Below are 27,473 nucleotides of genomic sequence, written 5' to 3' on the forward strand. Positions count from 1 at the left end.
ACTTATATTACAAAACTACATTTTGATGTATTAGCATTAAACTTTAGTACACATGAGTAATAGCCCTACCATTTAGGGATTGAATTGGACGAAAATTAAACAGTATCCTTTCTCCGTCACCCCTTCTCAGTCCCCTAAGTGTCTCTATCTGTAAAAAATAAAATTACAGCATTAGAAATCATTGCTATTCATCGATAGCAAGTAATCTTTCATCAAGATAATTAAGTACCAAATCTTTCACATGAAATTAGATTTTAGTAGGTAGCTATTAAATATTTTTAACTTGATTACCTGAAAATGGAAGTTATAGACTTTTAATTAATTTGTCTGAGCAAAAAAGAAGTAAAACCAGATATTAAAGTCTATCATATTAATGAGAATAAAACTGGCAAGATTTTTGTGGTAGTAATTCTAAGGGCTGCTTGATGGTTTGGTCTCTGCAGGAAGTTACAACTCCTGCTTGTGAGTGGAGTGGACCTCTGCTTCCGTTTATCAAATGAGTTAGGAATTAGTAATAACTAAAGAATAGAAGGTCATTGCCATTTATGGCCACCCAAATAACTAAAGTTTGAGACCCCTTGTGATAAATCATGGGCAAATATGAATTCATGTAAAATGTAGATAAATTTATGTGTTAAACTTTTTTTTTACATTCTGAGAAAAATTTGGAGTGAAAACCATTGTAATTAATAATCAAAGAGGAATTTGGAAGAGTGAACAACAGGCTGTAGAAAGTTGAAATGTGATTAAAAATCTATTGTTTTATTTTATGAAATATCTCGTAATTTTGCACATTCAACGGAATAACGGCTGAAGTTGCATTACCTGCTCATGTGAAACAAAGTGCGGTTCAAGGTTTACAATCCACCTGACAATTTCACTGCAGGGAGGTGTGGTCAATGACCCAAGATATGTTGCATAATTTCCTGTGAATGGATGCACAAGTTTGTCAAATGAAAATGGCTCTATAGGTACTCCGGGTGATTTGGGTTTTGTGATATCCTTGTAGGCCATGAGGAGCTTCTGCAGTGCTTGATTTATGTGACGATGAACCTGGAAGAGGTAGAATCATATGTCATGCTCTCTCTCTCATATCCTACTTTCACACATGCTATAGAAGGAGTTTTGATTAGCAATTTTGGCAAAATATCAAATGCCCCTTCATAGCAATTTTACTTTTACTGGTAGACTGCTAATGATCTGAAGGCTACTTACTCTATCTCTTATGCATTAAATTGCCTCTTAGTTGTGCTATCATTTTTATATTTAAACATTTATACAATGAAAATACTCATAATGAAAACATTGATATTGTCCAAGATTTGTATTTTAAAATATAATGGGTTTGGTTTAGTATTTACCCATATATATATATATATATAATATATATATATATATATATATATATATATATATATATATATATATATATATATATATATATATATATATATATATATATATATATATGTGTGTGTGTATATTAGTAAAACAATGATATCTTGGTAATTGTAGTTAAACTTTTATCTTATTCACTTATCCATGCAACACTCCTTAATTTTAACTTGCATTTTAATGATAAAATACTGTTGCATTGCGGCCCACAGTCTTAATAAATGAACAACAGGGTTAAATATGCCAATTAATTTATTATTGAAGCACATCAGTCTTTTGTGTGAAGTGGTGCTAACCATTCAGATATCAATTTAATGAAATTTTGTCCAATGCCATGCATGACCAATTGTGGACATTGGCACACAAGCTCTTAGGGTGATGACAGATACACAAATAAGCTGGCCACTGTTGATGAAACGGCTCCTTTCAGTCTCATGTTCTGAAAACATTTACTGGAAAATCCTCCGTGCAAGGAAAAACCAATGCAATTCTGCCCCTATTTAGAATTCGTAGATTACTTCCATTCAGCATTAGCTTAGAACAGTGGTAAAGCAATAGGTTTGATACTCAATTGAAAATTATTACATCTGAGCCATTCATTAAACTAATGAAACTTTTTGAGGGTTGGATCCATAAAATTTCAATTCCTTTGGAAAGGAAATCATAGTTTATATGTAAAATAATTATCTTAAAAAAATCATTGTCATAATATTTACCAAAATATAACTAATAAATTTAAATACAATTCGTATGTATTAACAAATATGAACTGAAGGCATTTCTCTCAAAAAAATATTAAGGTACCTGATCAATCATTGTATTTTAAGGTATGTTAATGTTTATACTGTTTCTGAATTTAAAATAAACCCATAATGAATCTGATGGTGGAGGTCTCAGTCAACTAAAATAAATATAAATTGGATTGTAAAACAACTGCGATCTTTGAGTCTTGGTGATTATAAATAAAAAAGATGTGTAAGATCACACTAATTGCAAATGTTAAGAACATTTCACATTGTTTTTCTGAGGAGACGAAGTCATTGGGCAGAAAATAATCAAACACCAACCTTGAACAAATAGCTGATGACGACAAGACCATCATTCTTTGTTGTGGCTTCCATAAATGTACCATAAGATGTTTTGTAGTTGACTACATGCATCTCCAGTGGGTATCTAAGGGAGATCAAAGTTGTTATTATTATTTACATTCTGTTCTTAGCCAAATATTTTTTGACATAATCTACTAAATGTCATTCCCTGATTTGCATGTGAACTGGATTAGGTTAGAAATTGCTATTTGCATTTTTAGGTCTACCCACCGCTGTCCCTCAATCAAGTGCTCGCTTCCTTCGCGATCATTGGCTCCCCAGTGGAAATGAACTTCCGCCACTGAATATTCTTCGGGCAAAACAAATCCTTCAATACTGGGCCTCCTCCCAGTACTCCAGTTCCCAGTCAATCTCACTAAAACAGTCAAATAAGATTATGTATTTCAAAGCATGATTGAGCACTCATTCATTATAAATATAGCAAGGCTATTCTGCCTAATTAATTCAGACACATGTAATTAGTGAGTCTATCATATGGAATAAGCCAGGATAGTCTCAAGTAAACAGTCGCCATGGAACAAGCTTATGCATATCAAAGAGTGGCATATTGGCATTGACTTTGTGAGAAAAATGCTAATGTAGAAAGTCGTACATAAGCCAAGATGGTCTCTGTTTGATCATTGATTTGGGATTGCATATATACTATAAGCAGAGTAAATATGTCTCAGCAGTCAGAAAAGCATCTTGAAGAAGAAGTTTTTCCCCAGGGCTTCTGCCTAATGCATATAATTTTTTGAATAAATGGTTAAGCCATAACCTGTATTATAAAAATGATTAGCCATTTTGAAAATGATTTGAATTGCTATAATAGTGTGACATTCATTAAAATAGGTATATTTTTTCAAATATTTGAATTCAAATAGTTGAATATTTAAATTGGTGCTGCAAGCCTTTTATTTTAGTGATTGAAATCCCATCTATGTACAGTGAAAGCAGTGAATTATTTTTTTGTGCTGGTCCCAGAATGGAAGTTTGGACAGAAAGTGGGGAACTACTAGCCAATACGCACTATTGTTAATAGAATAAGGAGGATTTGATGACTGTATACTCGGGTTTCTGGGACTTAATCTCTTCCACAAGCATTATTTCTATAAATTACCTGAATTTTGTGCATTAAAAATTTCACTGGAGGGTATAGACAGAAATCTACCATCTTCATTCACTGGTTATAAAATGAACCAGATTCATATGATTTACAAAATCGTAATTTTCGAGTTTTGCTTTCCTTTGCATTGTGTACTTGTAAGTTAACTATTCCAAATTCTCTTCAGCTCAAAAAAAATTTTTGCGCACTAATCCAATTAGGCTGGTGCAAATAGTCAACGCGATGTATGAAGTGAATGGTAACTACGGCTGAATGAATATTATGGGAAGAATCAACCCCAGCCGAACTCTTACAAATGGGCAAAGGATATGGCGAGGGAAATTAGAGAGGAAAGTAAAAAAATAGAATAATAAATAAATAATTCAAATTTAATGAAAATAGAAGAGCGTTTTTGTTGAAGTTTGAGTACATGAGACAAGCAAGGATCAACGCTATATGGTATATCCAAGCTAGAGAGTGCCTGATTTATTTGCATTTACTTTATTTCATTGTGTGATTGGCGGGCCGCTGTTGCAGAGGTGATTCACTTCTAAGCCCCTGAATGGTGATTGCTTGATTAGGGCAAGGGTCAATGCTATTTAGTACAACTTATCCAGAGCGATTTTTGTCATCATTATTTTGTTTAATCGTTTTCTGTTCGTACCCCTTCTATATCATTTTATTTTAATTTTTATCAATTTGAACTATTTATTTTTTTATTATTTTACTTTTTTTATTTCCTCTTTTATACCATATCCTTCGCCCATTTGTAAGAGTACGGCTGGGGTTGATTCTTCCCATAATTAATGCCATCGCGTGTTTAACCAGATTTTAGCGAATTATCTTTCCGCTAAAGAGACAACAATTTAAACTCCGTCACAATTTGAGGGTGGGCTAGCCGACATCCGCATCTATGTCTCGAGTCAAAATGTATGCATGCCTCTGAAATTCGCAACTCTGATCGGCCTGTAGATAGCGCTAAATTTTGAATGCGTCGCGTGATAGAAAGTGGCATCGGCTCATTCCGGAGATTCAGGTTTAGTGAGCAGCATGTGATGACCTCGCCTCATGGTAGAAGTAATAAGATGAGGCGACCGTCAGTGGAGGCCATTTGCGTCATTAGGGAGAGGTGGGGGTAATTAGGCAGAGGCAGGATGTTCAGGGAATGGAGGGAGGGTGGAGAGAAACCTACTCTAAACGAAAAACGCCTATAGGTCCCATCGGACGGACGGCTTACTCCACTTCAACTACTCACATGACACACTAAAGGGATCGAGATACCACTGAAAAATACTGCCACTTCTGGGATTCGAACCCGGGCCCCCAGGGTGACAAAATTTGTATGTACCAACCACCACACCAACCCCATTCACACTTCGCCTTGTATGTTCGGAATTTTGCGGCGACTCCCTGTTGTAACATCTTACCTGTATGAGATAACTACACTCGACGTTGCATATTATTTCCGAGGTTGACTTTTGGTAACAAATTACAAGAGAACGGTTACTAATTTTAAAAACTGCGTATACATTGTGTGCAGTGTCTATAAAAGACAAATAAATTTCTTTTGTAACATTTATGTACAACATGACCGAGGAACGGCGACGAGAAACGTTTAAACGCACCCCACTCTTTCGTCCAAGAGAAAATAGTACAGTAATCTATTCGCACAAATGTCCAAAACGTGAATGTAGAGTTTTAAGGGTTGATGCACTTGAGTTTCTGAAGTCGATTGATAGCAGCCTAGTAACTGAGTAAATTCTGGTGAATGATGTCTCGTTAGAATTATTACATTATTCCAAATAGCAATTGAAAACACAGATAAAATAAAGATATGAGATGTGGTAGTCTAGTGGGTAGAGCGTTGGACTGTTGACTGGAAAGCCCAGGTTCAATTCATGGAGACGCTTCTGGGCATCCTCAGGTTGACATTGACATAAATACCCTGCGATCCATCAAAAAGATGAGTGGCAGGGGGTGCAAGCACCAGGTGTGAAGGGTAAGTGACAAAGGAGGATATGGGAGAGTAAGGGAAAAGGGAAAAAAATATTCAGTAAAAAACTATCAAATAAGTTGCAAATTTTTACACATGCTGTAGTAAGACTTATTTCAAAACAAGGATTAATTCATCTGATAAATTAGTAATTTGATATGTAGAGAAAGTAAATCAAGATAAACCACCCAAACTATGTGATTTTCCGGCTACCAGATATTTTCTTAGGAAATCATAGACGGCACAGGGAAGGGAACTGGCCCCCTACCCTAATGTGTTGATATCAAACGTCTTTTGGCTTAGTTATAGGTGAGTTCTACTCTAACATATCAACACCGCACTTCTGGTTGATAATTGTGGTCATTTTTGCCTTTGTATTTCGATTTTATGAGCACTCGTGATTTGAATTTTTGATTTACCTCTCTCCTTGTATCCTCACTGGAAACATTTCTCACAAACTCATTTGCTTTGATCATTCCATGATATTCACTCGCGCCTTAGCTCGAAGATTGTGCCAAGTGATTCGCCTCTTCACCAAATGTGAGAATTGCTTGACAGCACGAAACGTTATGAGCATCCATTTGGCTTCAATTAGATTGAAATTAGTATGAAATTCATGACGAATTGATTTTTTTTCAATTGGCCATTGCCAGTTGTAATAGTAAAACGAGCACTCACGTCCGTAACTGCCTTTTAAGTTCTCATTTGGTTGAATGCAGTACATGTATTGAATAGAGTGTATGCATGTTTACAAGGTATTCAAGCATCTGGAGATTCGAAGAGCAAAACCTATTAAATTTAGGGTCCTTGCTTTCGACTAAATTAAATCTATGGTAGACTTGAAATGTTAAAGTAAAAGGAAATACGTGAATGTCCCGTGTTTTCCACTGCCATCTCCAATGGTGGTACATCGTAATTGTAAAAGAAGAGGTCAGTCTCATCATCATCCGATGGATATTGGGCAATGTTCAAATTGATGTCGATTGGTGACTGGTAGCGTCCACCACAAGCGGGGAATTTCTTTTTCCAAGTGTGAGGTCCTGAAAGAGGAAGCAACAATCCGTTGGTTTACTTAAGGAATGCATTTCGTTCATGAAATGGATACTAAGTACGAAGATGAAAAAGTAAGAGTTCAACCATTCTCAGTGGGGGCAAAAATTCGTTCCCTAAAATTGTCAAAACCAAAGACAAATTTGAACATTTTTAAGTTTTTTAATCAACCATTAAAAATAATTAATAAAGACATAGTAATTCAACAGATTTAGGCGAATTTCTTGTCTCATAATACATTTATTATGTATAAAGTATTATGTATAAAGTAAATGGAATCATGAAAATTGGGCCTGGTTTTTTCATATATCCTTTTTTCCTAAAAACGTACGTTGAGTTTTCGAACCCTGGCAATAACTTAAATAATTTTTATTTATATATTCATTTATTTTTTTAATTTATACATACCCTGCAAGCCACCGCCAGGGTGTGTGATAGGGGGTAATAATAATATTCACGCATAAAACTTTATTCCTAAAAGATTATTCCAGGTAGAATATCATTTGTGAAGATACTTTAACATATTGCGTGGAATGAGCGACTATAAGATTACTTGCTCTGTTGAATATAGTTTGTCTGTCAACATTTGACGAAGAAACGGCCCAATTTTCTGTCCGGCATACAAGGAACACTGGCCTAATTATGGAGTCATGCGTATCGCCCATGACATAAATGACAAGTGGGAACAAGGCCAACGAGAAAACTACGACTAAGTGATTGACTGGATGCTGGAAGAAAGTGAACTCTTAGATTTTACATCGGCTGAAAAAACTTAAAAATATGGAGTTAACTTAAATTATCAATGTAAAGAGTGAGAGAGTGATGTATGTATAATTGGAATGAATGGCCTGCTCTCTTTCCGCAGTAACTCTTCTTAAATTGAGAAAGTGAAGCTTTCGATGGCGGTTTGATGTTTTGGACGTGAATGAACAACTTACCATCTTCTGGTCCGTATCCAAAATCTGTGTTGACAACAGTCTGGGTTACTGGAAATAAAGAAATGACACAGAAGTTAATGAAGTAATAATGAAAAACGGTGAATTTTCGTGGTTGCATGAGAGCAGTATGAGATGCACAGGAACTGTAATTTTAAGCTCGTACGTATATTGCATTAAAATTCGCGATGTTGTTGATAATATTTTGTTGAAGTTGAAGAATTCGATCTGTTTTGTCTGTCAGTACTTTCATCGCAATTAAGCATGCATATGAAACTAATGTTTTTATCCATCATTTCATTTACAAACGTGTTTAGTTGTTATTCAATTGTTTTAAACTATAGAGGTCTAATTCCAAAGAAACTGCGGGAGGTGCCACAACAGCAACTTTTAACGGAGTCATCCGCTAATGTGCATTTCAATGCTACAATTTCAGAGTGTACAAATCATTCGCCTTGACTGGGATTCGAACCAAGATCCCTCGATATCCGATCGAGTGCTTTAGCCAGTTAAGCTATCGAGGCGTCCTCCGATCGAGGTCTAAATAGTTTTAGCTATTTTGATTCATTGGCAGATGCATATTAGCTGTCAAGTGTACAAGAGCGTCGAACGCAATGAGTGTGATTGGGATGGGAAATTTGAAGTGATGCGTTCTGGACGTTTGGAACGAAATTAAATAAAGTATTTTTAAAGTTTTACTTAAGTCACTTGCAATAATTTTTCGAATTTAACCTTAGTGATTGATGCAAAGTTTCAGCGGAATAATTCCCAGTGCCACAGTAATTCGTTACTGGCTTAGTTTTATGACTATCGCTCAACATTCCCCTGAACACCCTGTTATCTTATCCCTCTATTTACTGCACCACGGATTTCTGATTTGATGGTGGAAAACATTCAACAATATCACGGCGTTTTGCCTCATCATGCTTCTTCTTTTCTCCACTCTGAATCCGCACTTTTCCCGACCTCTTTATTTCTCTTCCACTGAGTGAAGGCCCTTGACTCTAATTGACTGTCCATCTCTGCTATGGAGGGTTTTCAGACAACTCCTGGCTCTTAATGGCCACGGGTCTTTAAGAGGCAAGTGCCGTCTGGAGACAACTAACACTCGACTGTCTTGAGTTGCATGGCCAACGAAAACCCCGGGATGTGTGCGCTTATGAGGATTAGCAAACATTTCCTTATTTATCAAACGGATCCGCGCTTATGGATTTGCCGCGTCATTAATTGACCCCAAATGGGAAGCTCAATGCTAGCTTTGCGAATGGTGGTGTCGCCCCCTCAGTAATGGACATTTTGAAGATCAGCGATAAATCGCATTTAAAAGACTGGAATCGGCAAATACGACAATTCTTTTTATAATGCATTGCCTGATTACAATATATATATTGGATGCATAAGTATGTATTTAACGTATGCGTATATATTTAAATCAGTGAAATATTGAGAAGTTATCATCAATTTATGAAATTTCCATTGGTGTATACTGCTCAATGACTATCACAAAAATTCAACATGTAAAATTCCACAAATTTTGAATGGGTTCAGACTAACAGACAGTTTTCACAGTCCCAACTGTCTCTATAAAATTGAATGATATATTTTTTATACATAATAATCATCCGAACTTATAGGAATGCCAAAGTTATTTATTAATCGTAGAAATGTTGAGAATGTAACACGTATTAGGTTGTAAAAATTACATGGGGTTAGTGGTAAGTAGAGCCTTGTGTTATTTTAAATGCCATCAAACCGTCTCAGAAGTCATCTTGAGTCGCCACCTCTATATTCCCCGTGTAAGAAGAGATAAATGTGGGAGATGGAATGAGTCGGCCTTCAAAGGGTCCACGCCCCCCCTCCCATTTTCAGTGCACTTTTGGGTCTCCAACTTTCGCACTCATTTGCCTTAGATTATTTCAATAATATTAGGATTTTATTTTTCATTCGCTCGTGGGAGAATATCTGTCTAATACTCATACGGAGGTTTACTTATGTTGGTCACTAGGAATTGCATTTCGCAGAAGGTACTTGTTGGAACCCCAGAAGAAAATTTTCACCTCTTATAAAAATCATACCATCATCATGGCGCATTTTTCTTTAAACATTTTCTCATATTATTTTCTTTTGTGCAGTCGAGTACGATTGCTAGTCTGTGGTTGTTGCTTGTCCTGGAAGGCTTGTTTTGATTGGCATTGATGTTATCTTCTTTCCATCTCTTACGTTGCAATTTTGAATATAAATCACGATTCTCAGGTGACAAATTTCCTCTATTTCCCTAATTTTTTTATTCTTTTTTTGTATTTCATCATTTCTTCCCTCGTTCATTTCAAAATAGACTTTATCTTGACCTTTTTTTGGATTTTATTATCAATTTGAAATCATTTAAACGCCTTCAATGGCACTTTTGTTTACTTTATTTAGCTGATATTGTTAAAATTCAATGTAATCTCCAAGCATTACGCTTAATAATGCGTTTCCCTTTTTTAAAATTCATTTTGTTGTTTCTGTGTGGTCTATTGTAGCTTCTTCCGTGAATACGTCGAATAGTAATGCTGTAAGTCGATATCTTTTGACACTTTTTTTTAATTTTAACTACTTCCCTTTTATCGATTTCAGTGCATTGAGTGTATGTTTAAGCATAAAGGTTGAGTCTTCCGTCTTTCCAACCAAGCTCAGATTTCCTCATAGCCGATATTAACTTCTTCTAGTCGACCTTGTCGAATATTAATTCCAAATCCATAAAAGAAATACGAGTTTTCCTGTATACATGCCTCTTGCTTTCTTCTCTTCTCAGTTTCCTCTTCCTTTATTTTAAAATCCTAATTGATCGTATTTGTATTTTTTTCTCCTGGGATTTATCCTTTTTAAAATATTTTTGCAGAATTTTTTAGAGGATTTTGATAGCAAGGATATTGCGCGTTAGCTGAAACGTTCCATTGTCTTTCAATTGTGGGCATCATAATAGTTTTATTTCGCACCAAGTCTTAAGATACGCACTTTTCTGTTTTCATGGCAATATGCGACGATATTTAAAAAAACATCTCCTTCATCCCTTTCTTAAATTTTTCAGCCCGAACATCTCCTTTTCGTGTCCTAACTGATTAGGGTCTGATCGGATTCTACTCTTGAAGGCGTCTTGCCTTTGGTTGACCTTCCTCATATTTATTGGAAGTATTTGCCTGTTCTAAAATAATCCTTTGCGTTTTGATGGTCTTCCACACAGTGAAAATACAAATTTTCTTGAAATCTGCCCATTTCTTCTTGTCTTTTTTTCTTTTTAATCAGTATAACAATTCTAGTTCTAAGGTTATATTGTTGTGATTTATTTATTTTGCACAGGTTATGCTTATTTGTCATTTCCTTTTACCTTGTCTGACAATTTATCTAATCTTCTAACCATTTATCTCTCTCCAGTCTGCGTTTGATTGAAATGTTATTCTTGATTATTTTATTGATCTCTAAATCAATCTTTCACTGTTTCTGTTCTCTTTGAGCACCAATATATTTTTTAAGCCATCCAAACAGTGTCTTTTTGGCTCTAATTTCTTTTTCCCTTGTATATCATCTACAGTATTTAAATTCTATACTACAAAATTTAAATTAAGGTATAGAAGGCTTTTTTAAAGCCTTCTATTCCTTAATATCAAGTCAGCAATTAGCTAAAATCTAATCATAGTTGCCCAGCCCGATACCCAAATCCCAGATGTAGGTAAAGGGCTTGAGTATTAGACTTAAGAAAAGCAAGAAATCTCTCCAGCCAAAATAAAGGAAGGAGCAAAATATGTTACAAAATTTTAAGGACAACAGAATTAATCAAAATCACATTTGTACGAGGGTCATCCGGAAAGTAGTACCCGTTCGTGCCGCATGAAGTGCTGACGACGCGAGTAGCCGCTGGACGAGGTCAGATAGCTTCAGTGGCTTGTCTGCCTTCTCTGAGCCAAGTTGCGTGACGCTAGCATTGCCTGTGTTGTTTCTGTGATTGTTTACAATGTTTAAAAAAATTGAGAACGCCGCCAGTTGTGAAGTGAGGGCAGTGATTAAATTCCTCAATGCAAGAAACGTTCGCCCATGTGATATTCATCGCCAATTAAAGGAGGTGTATGGAGACAATGTAATGGACGAGTCGTCTGTTCGGCGGTGGTGTCGCAACTTCAACATGGGGAGGGGGAACACACACGACGATGAGCGTTCGGGGAGACCGTCTGTCATTACAGACCAACTGGTGAGCTCAGTTGACGAATTCGTGAGGAACGATCGGCGCGTAACAATTGATGACATCTGTGAGCATTTTCACAATGTTTCTCGAACAATTGTTCATGAAATTGTTAAACACCATCTGCATTATGCAAAAATTTGTGCAAGTTGGGTCCCTCGCGTATCTCAATGAGCTGGCGGCGAAGGACTATGCAGCAGGAATACAGAAACTTGTCACACGTTATGACAAATGCCTTAATTTGCTTGGAGATTATGTTGAGAAGTAGTTTAAAGTATCCTCTTACAAATAAAATTTTTTATGTTTGTTAATATTTACTTTTGTCTTTTTATTTCACGAACGGGTACTACCTTCCGGATGACCCTCGTACATGATGCGAAATACATTAAGTGCGACGTCCCGAGTATGAGAAGGAAATAAAATACAAAACTTCTGTGAACTGAGTATTTTCATTTGTTTATTCGCTTTCAATGTTTAGTAAAGATCGTCCAGTTCGCCTTTTTCGTAACTTATTTTACAATATCGAAAATTTTATAAATCTTTTTACAATACTTATAGTGCATACATTTGCAATAAGGCTACACTCCTGTGAGAACCGCCCAAAGGAGTAGCCTTATAGGGCACGCGCAAAATGGTTTCAATATCTTTGTTCTACTTATATCTTATCGTATTTGATATGCCCATTCCTATTATTGCTTAGATGAACGTCATTCTTCAATCATTTGTCGACCCAGTAATAGTAGTCCCTTCAGCCTTATTCAATTTGATGCCGTAGCTTCCACGATTAGAATAGAGGTGAAGCACGTTGAATTAGAATAATTTTCCGGAACAATGGAACAGATCCTATCAATGAATATAAATCAACAGAGGGCACGATGCATATGATGTGCTCGTTTGCCTTGCAACCAAATGTTTCTTACCTGAGTTACCAGGAAACACAATGGCATGCCAGCGGTCACCACCTGAAAAAATCAAGTATTGTCTTTAAATTTCACAATTGAAAAACAAAATTGACCAAACTCTATGGGTCAAGAATTGACCGAGTGTTTCCTCAATTATATATAATTACCATTATTTTCTTTTGACACACCTTTCACGAAATCTGACTAGGGGAATATTTAGCTGGTTACATTCAGCCCCATTTTCGGGAATCAATGCGATTTCAATACCGAAAGTGAAACGGGAGTAATCGTTCCTCGTTCTCATGCTTATCAATTTTAAATTAGCATCTTGATGCTAAATTTCCACGCTTAATTAATATTCAATTAGTAACCTATAGTATTGGTGTGCCCTAGGTGAATTTTACATGATATAGCACGTAAATATAGTAGGTACCAAGTATGTTAAAATCATTTATCATAGAAAAAAAGTGTAGCTGCATATATGTTAGATTTACATTGGCCATTAAAAACAACAATACAAATATGGGGACTCTTAAATGTAACCTTTACCAAAAAATGGAGTAAAGGTAAAAAAAATACGTAGACTTGAATGCTTATCACATAAAATACTGCTTCACTCCATTAATTCTTGGAACTTTAGGCAATTTTTTCTTATTTCCACCTGATCCCAAGGCAGCCTCCGCGAGTGAGGGTACTTCATTTATTGCTTTAGACGAAGGGTGGGCCGTTTCTCTCATCGAATCATTCCGCTCGTGACATTTTTGACTAAGCATACAAATTTATGAAAAATTATCGAATGCAGTCCAAACTCCGGCAGATAAGAATTGCTACTGAATTTGGTAATTTGAGGCTCTACTTTGTGAAAAATCATGATCACTGAATTATAAATAAAATTGGTATTTGTTCACACAAAAATATTTATAATACGCATTACCGGTTTCGACGTAAATTCGACATCATTAATGATTTTATACCTGATGATGTCGCCTATGCGTCGAAACCGGGGGTATTCTACAGTTAGTGTGTGAAAAAATACTAAGTTAATTTATTCGGGGAAGAATTGCTACTGTTTTATCAAATTTTAAATATATCATACACACACACATTGTATGGATATATAAATTATATATGTATATATATATATATATATATATATATATATATAGTACAATACACAGTAACACACAATATAATATAGAAACACAAAAAAAGAAGAACACTCACACGTTATTTCTTGATATTTCGACGGAAACAATCCGTCTTCATCTCTATGATTCATCTCTATGATTCTTCATCTCTAGGATTGTTTCCGTCGGAATATCAAGAAATAACGTGCGAGTGTTCTTCTTTTTTTGTGTTTCTATATTATCTTGTGTGTTACTGTGTATTGTACTATTCGGCACTTCCGTATTACGTCAACGAAAGCATATATATATATATATATATATATATATATATATATATATATATATATATATATATATATATATATATGTATATATATACACCTATATATATACCTATATATATAATATATATATATACATACATATATATATATATATATACATATATATTCTACGTTTTTTTAATAGAAAATTTAAGATAAAATTTGTCTTGGCATAATGTATATTTTTAACTCAAGGCAAGAGAATATTAATTACTCAAGGAATTACTGTACGACAATTTGCACACATTATTTGGACAATGCTTACGGTTGGCATTTAGGAGGTCTTCGAGCTCTTTGGTAGGGAAGTAGATATTTTCCGACGAAGCTCTCCTCGGCCATCGGCTTCTTTTGTGCGCCACTTTTCCATCTGCGAAAGAAAATATTGAAAGAGAAACATTTTCATTAGAAACTCTTAAAAGTACGTGTGTCCCCATTAAAAATTATTTAATATTGTCGTAGTTTGAGGGGGGAAGGCGACCGTCATTTGCGCCATTAGGGACGGATGAGAAAGGATGAAGGGTGGAGAGAAACCCGGCGTCGGTATTAGCCTACTCTTGTCGAAAAGCGCCAACGGGTTCACATGGTTTAACGTCCCTTCCGACGGACGTCGCACTCACTCGAAGTACTCTCCACATAGCACCTCAAGTAGAGGTCGAGATACCACTGAAAAATATCTGCTGCCTTCTTGTTTCCGGTAAATAATCGTTGGCAAGGCGTTCATTCTGTAAATTAGGTCCAATCCAGTGTCTGAAACCTATTGAACGAGGCTTAATGAAATCATTCGAGCCTTCATCCAGCTTCTATTGTTTCCTTGCGATTCACGAATACCAAAGGTAAATATTGTCTTAGTTTACCAATGAAATATTCAGATAGGAAAAATGGCTAAATTGTGTAAATTTGATGATTAAAATTAACATAAAAGTACCTCATAGGGTTAACTCATGAATCAATTGCGTGACTGAAAATGAATCACAAAATAATTGCCATTCGGGCTTTGATTAGCGCACGCAAACAAGTTATCAACTGAGAAATGTTGCTCATTTCGAAATTTTAAGAATAACGATGTCGAAAAAATTTCGCCTAAAAGGTTTGTATAAAAAGTACTGGGAACAATTTTTTCCTGGAGTGTGTGTGAAGTGCTGAATGCAGACCGTCGGTTTAAGGGTTCGCATGATCTCAGATCGTATTGGCATTGATTAAGATGAGAGTGCACACCATTATCACTGAAAATTTGGCAATGCAAAACATCTGCGCTAAACTTGTCCCGAATGTCTTGATGGACGACCAAAGTCGACTCTCTGCTTGCGAAGACCTTCTACAATGGCATCGCGACGATTCCCCAACCCCCTTACAGTCCTGATTTGGCGCCAGCGGACTATTTCCTATTCCCAAAAGTGAAATCCTTCCTCAAACGTCACCACCATATGACCCTAAGTGTCGTAAAAGAAGCTTGAACGCGGATTCTTAAGGACCTTCCGGAATCCGCCTACCACGGAGCCTTCGAGTTGTGGAAAAGCCACTGTTAAAAGTGCGACGCTCAAGGGATGCTTTTTAAAGAATTTCGAGAGGCAATATCTGAAATAAATCTATTTTACCGAGACTTTCCCGATACATTTTATACAAACCATGTATTATCAAAATATAAATACCAGTACATGTGCCGTGGAATATAATAAACTGAATAAAAGATTAATGGGCCAGATTAAAATCATATGACTGGATAATACGATTAATATGACATGAAACGTAGTCCAGAGAAAATAATTCGGAATTTATTGTGAGAAGCTCGTGAACATGAAAGCAACATTCGTGAAAAGGTAAACTCATATTTTGAGGTCATTTATCAGAAAGAAACGTGCATAACCACTCCGTCTTAAAGGACCGCATTATCCCTCTGGATCGGACGTGTAAGAAATGATGAAAATTCTAAGAAAAAAGGAAGACTCGTTGGTGAGAGGAATGCGTGTAGGCGCCCCAGTCGGTCGAGCAACCTCCAGAACTCCTTCACCTGATCGCCACGCCTTCCTCCCGGGAGTTTGCTCCGAAGGAAAGAACGAGGGTTGCTATTTATATTTTTAGCCTAATAATGAAAACACGGCAATTTATTGTTGAAAATGGCTTCATTGTTTTTCGAACTATTCTCCATGATAATAAATACACTTTTGAATGCGCTCGAACCAATTTTCTTAACACTTTTTTCCATTCCGATTGAGGGACCTCCAAAACATGGTTTATGAATGTACTTTGAAAAAATTGTCTGCCGATACATCCAAAAACCATGTTTTGGAGGACCCTTAATCGGAGTGGAAAAAGTGTTACGAAAATTGATTCGAGCGCATGCAAAAGTGTATTTATCATGGAGAATACTTCGAGAAACAATGGGCTTTTTCAGGCGCCGAGCAACGTTGGCCGCGCAATTTTTTCTTGATAAACGAGAGTAAAAAGAGGTCGTTTGATGCTATATCAGGGCTATACGGAGGATGACCAAACGACAAAAGGTTCTGAAGAAATTTAGCGTTAAAAGGGTCAAACTTTCAGTTGGAAACGTCAGATGGCGCCTGAAGCACTTCGTGTTGTCAAGGCTTCAAGTATAAAATAGCAACCCTCGTATGTACGTCCGTTCATTTATGACAATCCTCAGGAGAATTCACCTCATGAAGATGATATTTTGGTGTTCCAAAGAGCATTGAAGAAACTATAACCTAGAATAAATTAAAAGAAACTGCGGGAGATGCCGCGACGGTAACTTTTAACGAAGCCGTCCTTTAATTGTTGCATTAATTTCAACGATTGCAACGATTTCAAAGAATAAAAAATCATCATCCTAATCAAGGCGAATGACTCTTACCCTTTGTTGCATTGTTATAGTCTAGAGTGCTAACCGAGAGAGTTAGATCATGCCACAAAAATTCAGAGTACCCTAGGAAGAAAATAATCGCAAACAAGGACCGTTGTGGGAGACCACTATGAAGAGCGCGTGTCGGGGCGTCAAGGGAAATATATTTTTTGAATTAATTCTCATCATGAGGATTGTCACAGTCTTTTGCATGACGCACGCAGGATGCGCTGGATGATAGGGGTCTCCATGAACGTGGAGTTTCGAAACTGAAAAGATTCTTGCGCGGCCCCTATTAAATCATTGAATCGCGTCCAACTGGCGAGGAAAACATTTTCTCTGAGGAATGACACCGCGCGAGTCATGAGTACCACTACGTTTCGAAAGAAAGTATCTCAAGGGTCACCTTCTTTACAGTCCACCTTGTTTCTTCTAAAGTCGGCTATTTTTCTCGATTCATTCCCTCCATTTAATCCCCCTCCCCCTAACGGTTTCCCATTTCGGCCCATTCTTCGTCCCCATCCGCGGAATCCCAGATGTGTAGTAGCTCCCGGATGTTTTCCTTCCTGTCACCGACCACAGAATCCGATTCGGCGGTGCTCCTTACTCTTCTGCCACCCGATGCATTCGGGTGAGAGAGGAAAGGACGTCTCTGGGAAAGTGAGTTACGTCATTTCAATCAAGAATGAAAAAAAGAAGCAGTAGAAACCGTCTAGTGTACGACGCATCAAAACGGAGTCACTTATAATGCACAAATGCATATATATTATGTATTAGTCCGTGTAAATGCGATGTGAAATCTGTCTTTTCTTATATTATAACTTAGTTATGAATTCAATTGAACACACACACATAAGGCACTTGATAATTTATTATGCTCTCGACTTCGGTTTCAAAGAATTCCTACCGTCTTCATTAAATAAACAGTTGAACCAAAGCCTCAACAATACTTTAACTCATTCATTTAATTAACTCGGAGTTTTTCAGTGACGGAATGAAAATACTTGTTGTAACACGTTGGGAGAAATGTGTTAGCCTTAACGGTGACTATGTTGAAAAATGAATACATGATTTTGAAACTTGAGAATTGTAATTTAATGTACTTTTTTCCCGATCTTGCTATTTGTTTTTGTTCGCGCTCTACAAGCATGTGTGAATTACTTTTCAGCCTACCCCCGTAGGACACAGACAGAGGAAGACAGAATGTAGTTGAAAATAAGGTTAGTTTTATGTGAGGATGGAGTCACTAAGCCCAAAGGCGTGTGGAATTCACACATCAGGGTATTTATGGCGAAGGGGGGAGGGGGCGATTCCCTTCCCAGAGGCCGCCGTCGGTTTCCAACGTGGATTTGCTGCACCGAGGGAATGATCAATACCGCCCAATAGACTGGCGGGTGCGAAAATAATGGGAAAAGTTGAATGTGCCCCTCACTAAATTCAATGACACAATACCAAGAGAGGGGGGCGCATTGGCAGAATCTCCCCTTCGCGGGCTCTATCCTCTTTGTTTTTTGGTCGTGACAAATCTCGTAGTTGAGTTTTAGAAAGTCAAACGATTATGGACCGATTCATTTTAACATGAGAAGTCCGTTTTGCATCCACAGAACATTGAACAAACTAATTTCATGGCCCGATTTTTATATGCGTACATAATACCACAGGTATTTAAAAAAATTGGCGTTACGATTCAATTTCAAAATGAGGTAAACGAGTCGGAATGAATGGTGTCAAAGGCAAGTCGTTTATCATGCGCACGCCTCTGACACTGGAAACTGAGGTTCCGGAACTGAACAGGCCCATGGCGATTCCGAAGGATGCAGTAGAACAGGAGGAGGGGTTCCGCAGCAATGGGAGGTGGGGGGACGAAACAGGTCGCGGGAGAGGGGAATATTAAGCGGAGCGAGGGAGGTCATATCTCATTGTGCGAAGAAGCATTGGCTAGCGGACGATAATGTAAGCCTGAACATCAAGATATTAGTCATAAAACCATCTTTCCTATTACTTGACAGTAACAGGAGCGGGAAAAAACTGAATTGTTAGAAATGTGGTTTCAGCAAAGAATGGTGAAAACAAATTTGAAAAAGTGGTGAATACTGACGAGGTCCCTCGAACGGGGTTGATAAAGAGGGAATAAACTGATTAATATTAGAGAATATCTGATCTGGGGAAAACCGAGGAATAATAATTTTCTGAGGAGTAAACTTGAAGAAACAATAGACAGCTGCATGATGCCAAGGACCTGTAACAAGCGATGGAAGACTTCAGGGAAAAGAACTAAGATAGGTTCATGTTTTTTCTCTCAGTGGTTCTTTTGCGAAATTTAAAGCAGCTGGATTATTAGCAGACGGGATATAATATTTTATCGATTTGAATTCGTTATTAGTTTGAGGTCATTAAATTTCGTTACAGTGTTGCCTGCCCTGCTTTGTTTGTTTTTAAGTTTCTTTCATCCCTCGTCTCTCTCCCTGTGGGGGCGACGCTTCCGCCGCCTGCCTGCTGCGGTGGGTCATATTCCCTACCTGGGTCTTTGGGACTATGAATTGCATGCACTCGAAAATTAAGTAGTGAAATTTCCCCTTTTTACTTTTCAATTCTAATTTGCACGTTATTGGATACATTTTTGTACTACATTCTAAGATGCATGTGTATGCTATTTGATAGTATACGCGTTATCATGCGTGTGAGTTAAAAAAGGTTTTTGCATGAATATTTGCGCCACTGTGGATGTAGGTTTGAATGAATTTTCTTGGTTTTTCATGTGGTTTTGTTCTCTTTTACGAGTTGTGACCTTAGACCCCCCCGCCACACGCCCTTGCGCCGGCTTGCGGGGGTATTTATTATGTAGATGTAGAAATTTGCTTCTCAATAATAAGATTATTCTGGCAAGACAGGAGATTGGACTATACTAACTCACAGTTCAAAGTTCTAGAGCAATAGGGCTAAAATATTCTGGGGTGCTACGCAGCGTAATGTAAGTCATAAAAATGTAAACCTCTAGTTTCATAATATTGGGTTCATCACCTTAGCTCATGCCAACGTCACATTTTTCTCCCAAAATTTAGTATTTTTTATGATGAACTTTGATGAGTGTTATATCGCACTGCATACATTATTGACGAACTGATCCTCATCCACTGATGCATGAAATTACACCAATATACTTACTGATTTACGAACTCGTACCAATCCTTGCTGGACGTTCAGATCTGTAGCCTAGTGCTCTGGCTTCAATTTACTCCTAGATGTTGTTTTCATAGTGCCATCAACTTTTCCAACGGCAGAGATGAGGGGAAATAGAGCTACACAATCCGGGACAATTTTTTAAACATTTTTTCCTGATTAGTGCATTACTATAATCCACACTCCGTAAATGTCCATCTGTTGTTGAAGCAATACTGTGGTAACAGTATCATTGTTAAATCAAGCGATCAATATGGACCCAAGACGCCACAAAAATATTGTCCGATTGTGCTAGATAAAATTTTAGAGTTTTTGTGCGAGACATTTTTTCTGGGATTGGAATTATGGGCATAATAAAGTTCGAAAAAAACTTAAATTTTGGCAATATTTAATTTCAAGTTAACACATTCGATGATGGTAATGTGCAATGATAAAAAATCATGAAGTTAAACCTCCCTACAGCACCGTAAACATTAGGTAACGTAAACACTTAAGGAAAGGATCCACCATCTTATGGAGGAGTGATGTATACTATCTCTTCGATGTCTTACGATACGCCTTTGACTCAAGAATAAGATCCACACATTGGTAGAGGGTAACACTGGAGAAGGATGCGTTGACGATATGGGCGACTGATGTGTCAATACGGTCAGTTTCAAGCAGAAGGTTGAAACGGATGTCTGTGGAAATTTTCAACATACATATAATTGTCGTTTCGTTCTTGGTCTCACACGATTCACGCGATAACAAGGATCCGGCACTGAACACTAAATGGCGCGCTCGTGACTGAATTTAAACGCAGCTGCAGCAGCAATGATCAGTTCTAACAACATTCGAGTACGTTTTGTTGATTACCAAGAGTAACCCAATGACTACGTCAGCGTCAATCAAGGGATCGAACAAATGCGTGCGCTTAATATACTTCTCCTATTTCCCAACGCCCACGTGGTGGTCTTTTTTAGCTTTCCCCTCTCTTATGTGGTCGTGATTGCGATGGAAAATTGATTCCATGAATCCACCCGTTCGAAAGTGCCTCCCTCCCAACAATTTGCTGCTAGTCATCATTCTCTGACTTGGTGCTGGAATTCTTGCGCTTAAGGCATCGCGATATGCCGCAAGTAAAATCCCACTATCGATAAAGTTGAATCTCGTGCTCTCTTCAAGTCGTCAAGAGTTCCCATGCGAGATTATGCAGTGACTATGTGGCATCCTCCTTTTTTGTTGTGTTAGGGCTGCTGTATGTATGTTGATCTGATTATACGAGGACGCTTTGAGAACGTATTAATGAATGGAGTCCTGAAAATCAAAATCGCCCTTATACTATAGCGATGCATCAGAGGTACCATAGCCTAGAAAAATTGACAGAAAACTATTTACGCAGTTTTGATATCCTATGAATATTTATCGCTAGTTTCACTGGAAGGACTGTTGCTACTAATTGAAAATAATAAGTACATAAATAGCTTTAGTAATTTTACTTCATATATATCTACTAGGGACGAGGGTAGACCAGAGGTAGCGTGTCTGTTTGTGGAGCCGAAGGTCGCCGGTCACCGGAAGGCGAAAATTTTTCGGCTTATAAAAAAATCTGTTTATGGTTTTTTCGGAACGAAGCAACCACACTGCAAGGTAGCAGTTTCACCATTAGGCACTGGTGGCGCAGACCGAGTGGGTTGCCCCGGCATCAGCTGCCACAACTTTGGGCGAGAGTGAAGTTCACGTTATCGGCCGCAGCACTGCGATGTGGAAGACCCTGGTAAACCACCACATTAGTCTCTCTATAATATACAGCCTTGTCTTGCATTCAAATACAGTTGAATGTGAAAGATATGTGATGCAGTAAGCTAATCCTAGGATTGAAATACTTAGACAAAAATATTTGAACTAACGTCAATTACATAATTTTCAAAATTGTTCGTGTGAGATAATTTTTTGCCGTATAAACGAGGACATGTGGTCTACGTGCCTGATTTCACAGATTTCATCCACAGGTGGTTAATTTTGAACCGGTGTTTTTTATATTTCTCTTTTTGCAACAAATTCAAATATACTTCCGATTCGGGGGAGAACGCATGAAGCGGATTCAAGGATATCCTGAAATAACTTCAGAGGGAGAGACGAAATGTGACAATCAACCAAAATCCTTCTATTTCTATGGTTTTGTCGGAAAATCTGTATCCTATGAGGGAATAAATATTAAAAGTAAAATATTCCGATTAAAAGCTCTTGTTTTCTTCAAGAGGTAATTCACGCACGTGCAGTTTTCAGAAGTGGTTATAAAGCAGGCCGAATAGACTTCTTGGAACTTGCGTACAAGCATGCCAGCGAAAAATCATAATAACGTCCATTCATTTCCCAAAAGGAATGCACAGTTATAACAACTTAAACTACACCGATTCTAGTTCCACGTAGTAACCTGTGAACCATTTCTAGGGTGTATGGCAGGAAGTGATTCAAAATTAAAAATTAAGTTGTGCGAAATCTTTAGCTACCATTAAAAATACAAAATATTTCAAATATGAAGATATGGTTAAGTACGGTTCATGCGCTGTGGCATCTAAATAACGAATTCTTGTGCATGTATGCGAGACGAGCGACTAGTGAAAAGAAGAACAGTAAAATAACAATTAATAATTCGTTCAATGTGTGTTCGCAGACCACTCGGCTGCTAAGGCTTCCATGCAAAACGTTGATTGCTTCAAACGAGCCAAAACATCCATGTCGATCGATATTCATACCGGCATTCATTATCCCTGGATCTGAGTTGTTTCAAAAGTAATCTACCGGTTAAGGCAGGTTTTAGATGAACACAACTACCGAGTAAATATGTTGTTTCCCATAAAAAACACAATCCAGCATCCTACTCCACAACAAGTCCCTCTTCATCTCTGTGTACTTTCTTCCTCCCTTCATCCCGTCCAACATCCCTATCCTTCTCCTGACCCATCCTCGTTTACCTAACATTCTCCCCTTTATTACAGTCTTCAACACCCCACTGCCGGTCAATACGCCCTTCATTCAATCTTCCTGCCTCTTTAGGATTTCTCCCAAAAAACCCCTCTCTTCGCCCATCATACCAAGTACTTCCTCATTTGTTTTCTTCTCTGTCCATTTCACCTTCTCCATTCTTTTCCACACCCACATTTCAAAAGCCTCCAGTCTACGTCTATCCTCCTGCTTCAATGACCACGTTTCCGCATCGTACATAGCTACGCTCCATATCAAAGTTTTTACGAGTCTTTTCTTAATAGCCTTACTTAACGTCGCTCTCATCAACTCCCTCCTCCTTGTAAAAGCCTCTTTGCCTAGCGCAATTCTTCTCCTTACGTCCCTACTACTTTGACCCTGTTGGTCCAAAACACTTCCAAGATACGTTAACTGTTCTACCTGCTCCAATTTTTGCCCTCCTATTTTAATGTTTAGCTTAGCCTTTTTCTTTCTAGAAAATCGCATGACCTTTATTATATTAATATTGACTCTCATCCCATATCTTTCGCACTGCATTTCCAATTCACTCAGCAATGCTAGCAACCCATTGGCTGACTGACAAATGAGAGCTTGGTCATCAGCAAACATAACTGATTTTACGAATTCCCCGCCCACTTTCATTCCTACCCCCAGTTCATCCCATGCCTCTTTAATCATTTCCTCCACATATACGAGGGTCATCCGGAAAGTAGTACCCGTTCGTGCCGCATGAAGTGCTGACGACGCGAGTAGCCGCTGGACGAGGTCAGATAGCTTCAGTGGCTTGTCTGCCTTCTCTGAGCCAAGTTGCGTGACGCTAGCATTGCCTGTGTTGTTTCTGTGATTGTTTACAATGTTTAAAAAAATTGAGAACGCCGCCAGTTGTGAAGTGAGGGCAGTGATTAAATTCCTCAATGCAAGAAACGTTCGCCCATGTGATATTCATCGCCAATTAAAGGAGGTGTATGGAGACAATGTAATGGACGAGTCGTCTGTTCGGCGGTGGTGTCGCAACTTCAACATGGGGAGGGGGAACACACACGACGATGAGCGTTCGGAGAGACCGTCTGTCATTACAGACCAACTGGTGAGCTCAGTTGACGAATTCGTGAGGAACGATCGGCGCGTCACAATTGATGACATCTGTGAGCATTTTCCCAATGTTTCTCGAACAATTGTTCATGAAATTGTTAAACACCATCTGCATTATGCAAAAATTTGTGCAAGATGGGTCCCTCGCGTATCTCAATGAGCTGGCGGCGAAGGACTATGCAGCAGGAATACAGAAACTTGTCACACGTTATGACAAATGCCTTAATTTGCTTGGAGATTATGTTGAGAAGTAGTTTAAAGTATCCTCTTTCAAATAAAATTTTTTATGTTTGTTAATATTTACTTTTGTGTCTTTATTTCACGAACGGGTACTACTTTCCGGATGACCCTCGTACGTTGAACAGCACGGGTGACAATGGGCAACCCTGCCGAACACCTCTTCCTAACACTGCCCATTTGGAATCTACGTTCCCGACTCGCACCTGAGCAGTTGGAGACATGTACAGGTTGCGGATTAGTCTCCTGTCCCTCCAGTCTATCCCCATTTTCCTGCAATATACACATTAGTTTTTCCAAATCCACTCTATCAAACGCTTTTTCGAAATCCACGGAACAGGCAAATACGTCCTGATTGTTTTCTATATTCCTTTCGATTAGTGATCTCATAACTGCAATGGCATCACGCATACCTCTCCCCTTCCTAAACCCAAACTGATCATCCCCTAAGTAATCATTTGCCCTACTCTATATCCTTTTGTTTATGATCCTGAGAACAACTTTAGCTGCGTGGGATATCAAAATAATTGTCCTGTAGTCCTCACATGATGTAGCCTTTACCTTTTTCGGAATAGGAACTAAAACTGATCTCACTAAGTCTTCCGGCCAGATTCCTTCCTCAAAGATCCTACGAATCCGGATTTGAGTAAGGGTCCAGAATTTGGGATCGATTAAAAAACGGAACGTACACAAAGTTTTGATTGCAACATATGACTTCGACAAAAAACAGGAATTACTTTCGTGAAGGATTCTCGGGTCTTCCACCGGGTCAAGGGTTCCATATTGGCCGACGTTTCGATGCCCGACTCATGCATCGTCTTCAGGGTTGATTCAACCCTGAAGACGATGCACGAGTCGGGCATCGAAACGTCGGCCAATATGGAACCCTTGACCCGGTGGAAGACCCGAGAATCCTTCACGAATCACGCCGGGAAAGCACCAGATCTAACAGGAATTACGTTTAATAAAATCGCTGATAGGATATTTCCATCAATCCTGCTGCACCCCTAACCAACCAACGGTCGCAAAATATTGTTGGCAAGTACTGGCGTCAAGTTTACAATCCCCAATACGTAACGGTATTTCATCAAAGAAACCTCAAGGTCAAGGTGTCATCTCCATGGATTCTGCATTTTCACAGGTTTGCAGTACGGGACAGTTAATCACAATCATTTTGGCTCAAGGGGCTTCTATTTTAAGGGCACTTATTGAAAGGCAGGTCAGCTCAAGAACGGCCCTTTCACCCGATCGGTGACTGGCAAAATGTATTTTTGAAACAAGTCACCCCATCACTTCACACGAAGAATCCTAATTGCAATGTCTTTCAATGAATGAATTCAATTTTGGTACCGATGAAAGACAATTCATGGACGTACACTAAAACGGGTATCGCCATCAGTACAATTCTCCTCTTAGTTTAAAAATTTACGCGATAAATCATGCATAAAACGTTTACGGGTATTTTCCACTCTCACCCCCCTCCTTCCTGAGACCATCTTCTTCTCCTCCCCCTCCATACTTGAACACCCCCTTGGCTTATGGGCAAAGGCCAATAACCCGTTCCTATTGAAGGCCTCCACACAAGCACGCACTTCCCTCTCCGATGCTCCACGGGATTATTGAAATATAGAAATGGAAAGATCGTTATCCTTCCACATTTCCCTCCTGGCTACAAAAATACCCGAATACCGTTTGGTTTTAGGATATTACTCTACTGCTCTGGAGATCAGCTTGGACTGGTCACTTTATTCACCGTTAGGATATCATTGAATAGCTGTATTTGAATAGATAAAATTTCATTATATATATATATATATATATATATATATATATATATATATATATATATATATATATATATATATATATATATATATATATATATTATTTTTACAGCCATAATTGCTGAAATGGTCAAACATTCAGTGCACAAATACAGGTTCTATGAGCAAACATCACTTAACACATGTCCCGGTCAAGCTCACGATTAAAATAATTCTCGGAAAGAATCGCTTTTGGATGGTTTATGAAATTGGAAGAGCGTGTATCAGCGTCAGGGTGTTTACTTTCAAACCACCAGATTGGTATAAGAATATATATACCTGCTGCGTTATGTTCAATATAGAGTCATACCAAAAAGAAAGACTTGTACTTTTCCACAGATTTTATTATATGGTACCACGCATTTCACCAACTTGCGGCATCATCAGGTTCCATAACCTGTTGTTTTTGTACCTGATGATGCCGCAAGTCAGTGAAACGCGTTCTACCATATAATAAAATCTGTGGAAAAGTGCAAGTCTTTCTTTTAGTATGGATATTAAATACTTCCACGAAGTGAAGCCTGAAACAATAGAATATATAAATATAGTCAATTTAGTGGAATGGGGATTGAGATTTTGTCGAATGATTCAAAAATACAATTTTTAACTCGCTTTTTTTCATACACTATTCCACAGATATTATAAATAACACACTTCAAAAGCATTAAATGATGAAAACTTAGCAAAGGTTCTTCATAACTTAAGAAAGATAAATTACAGATTCAGGTGTGATGCGATGGAACTGTTTCATAAAAACTGTTGAAGACTGTTACAATTTTCCACTTAATATATCCAATTTACTTAATATTTCCAATTTATTGCTAAGCGGAACATTGTAATAGTCTTCGTTTCTGTTATTAACTTAAATAACTGTTATTAAATCAAAATATTGTTCATATTATACGAGAGAGTATACCAAAACGAATGATATGAACGATGGGGCGAGGATTTAAGTTTTTCCTCGGAAGGCCTCGTAAATAAATACGTAGACCTGAGAGAGTATGGGCGAGAATCTCAGAATCCCAATTTCCGTGCAATTTCATTTGAATCAAGTCTACTCACCTGTTTGCGCTCCCTCCAGTCCGGATCCCCGCGAGGCGTGGGCCGGAGATGGCGCCAGGACGGCGATGGCCGCCGTAACGACGAGCAGAAGCACCTTCTGCATGTTCGGCGTCGGTGAAGACGGACTCCCTGACCGACTGGC

The 27,473-nt window shown here is 38.0% G+C and overlaps 1 protein-coding gene across 1 annotated transcript; it reads right to left on the reverse strand.

Annotated features, from left to right (window-relative positions):
• On the reverse strand, positions 1-27,473 carry LOC139690589 (carbonic anhydrase-like). Its single transcript, XM_071588068.1, has 9 exons — positions 27,332-27,473; positions 14,400-14,501; positions 12,703-12,744; positions 7,570-7,617; positions 6,448-6,621; positions 2,715-2,859; positions 2,463-2,568; positions 826-1,053; positions 1-148 (listed from the first exon to the last, which is right to left on the reverse strand). Exons 1-9 carry the CDS (start codon positions 27,432-27,434, stop codon positions 44-46), a joined length of 1,053 nt encoding a protein of 350 aa, XP_071444169.1. The 5' UTR covers positions 27,435-27,473; the 3' UTR covers positions 1-43.

This window comes from Hetaerina americana, unplaced genomic scaffold (assembly GCF_022747635.1).
Source record: "Hetaerina americana unplaced genomic scaffold, ioHetAmer1.1.p SCAF_3, whole genome shotgun sequence".
In the NCBI taxonomy this organism is placed as follows: Eukaryota; Metazoa; Arthropoda; class Insecta; order Odonata; family Calopterygidae; genus Hetaerina; species Hetaerina americana.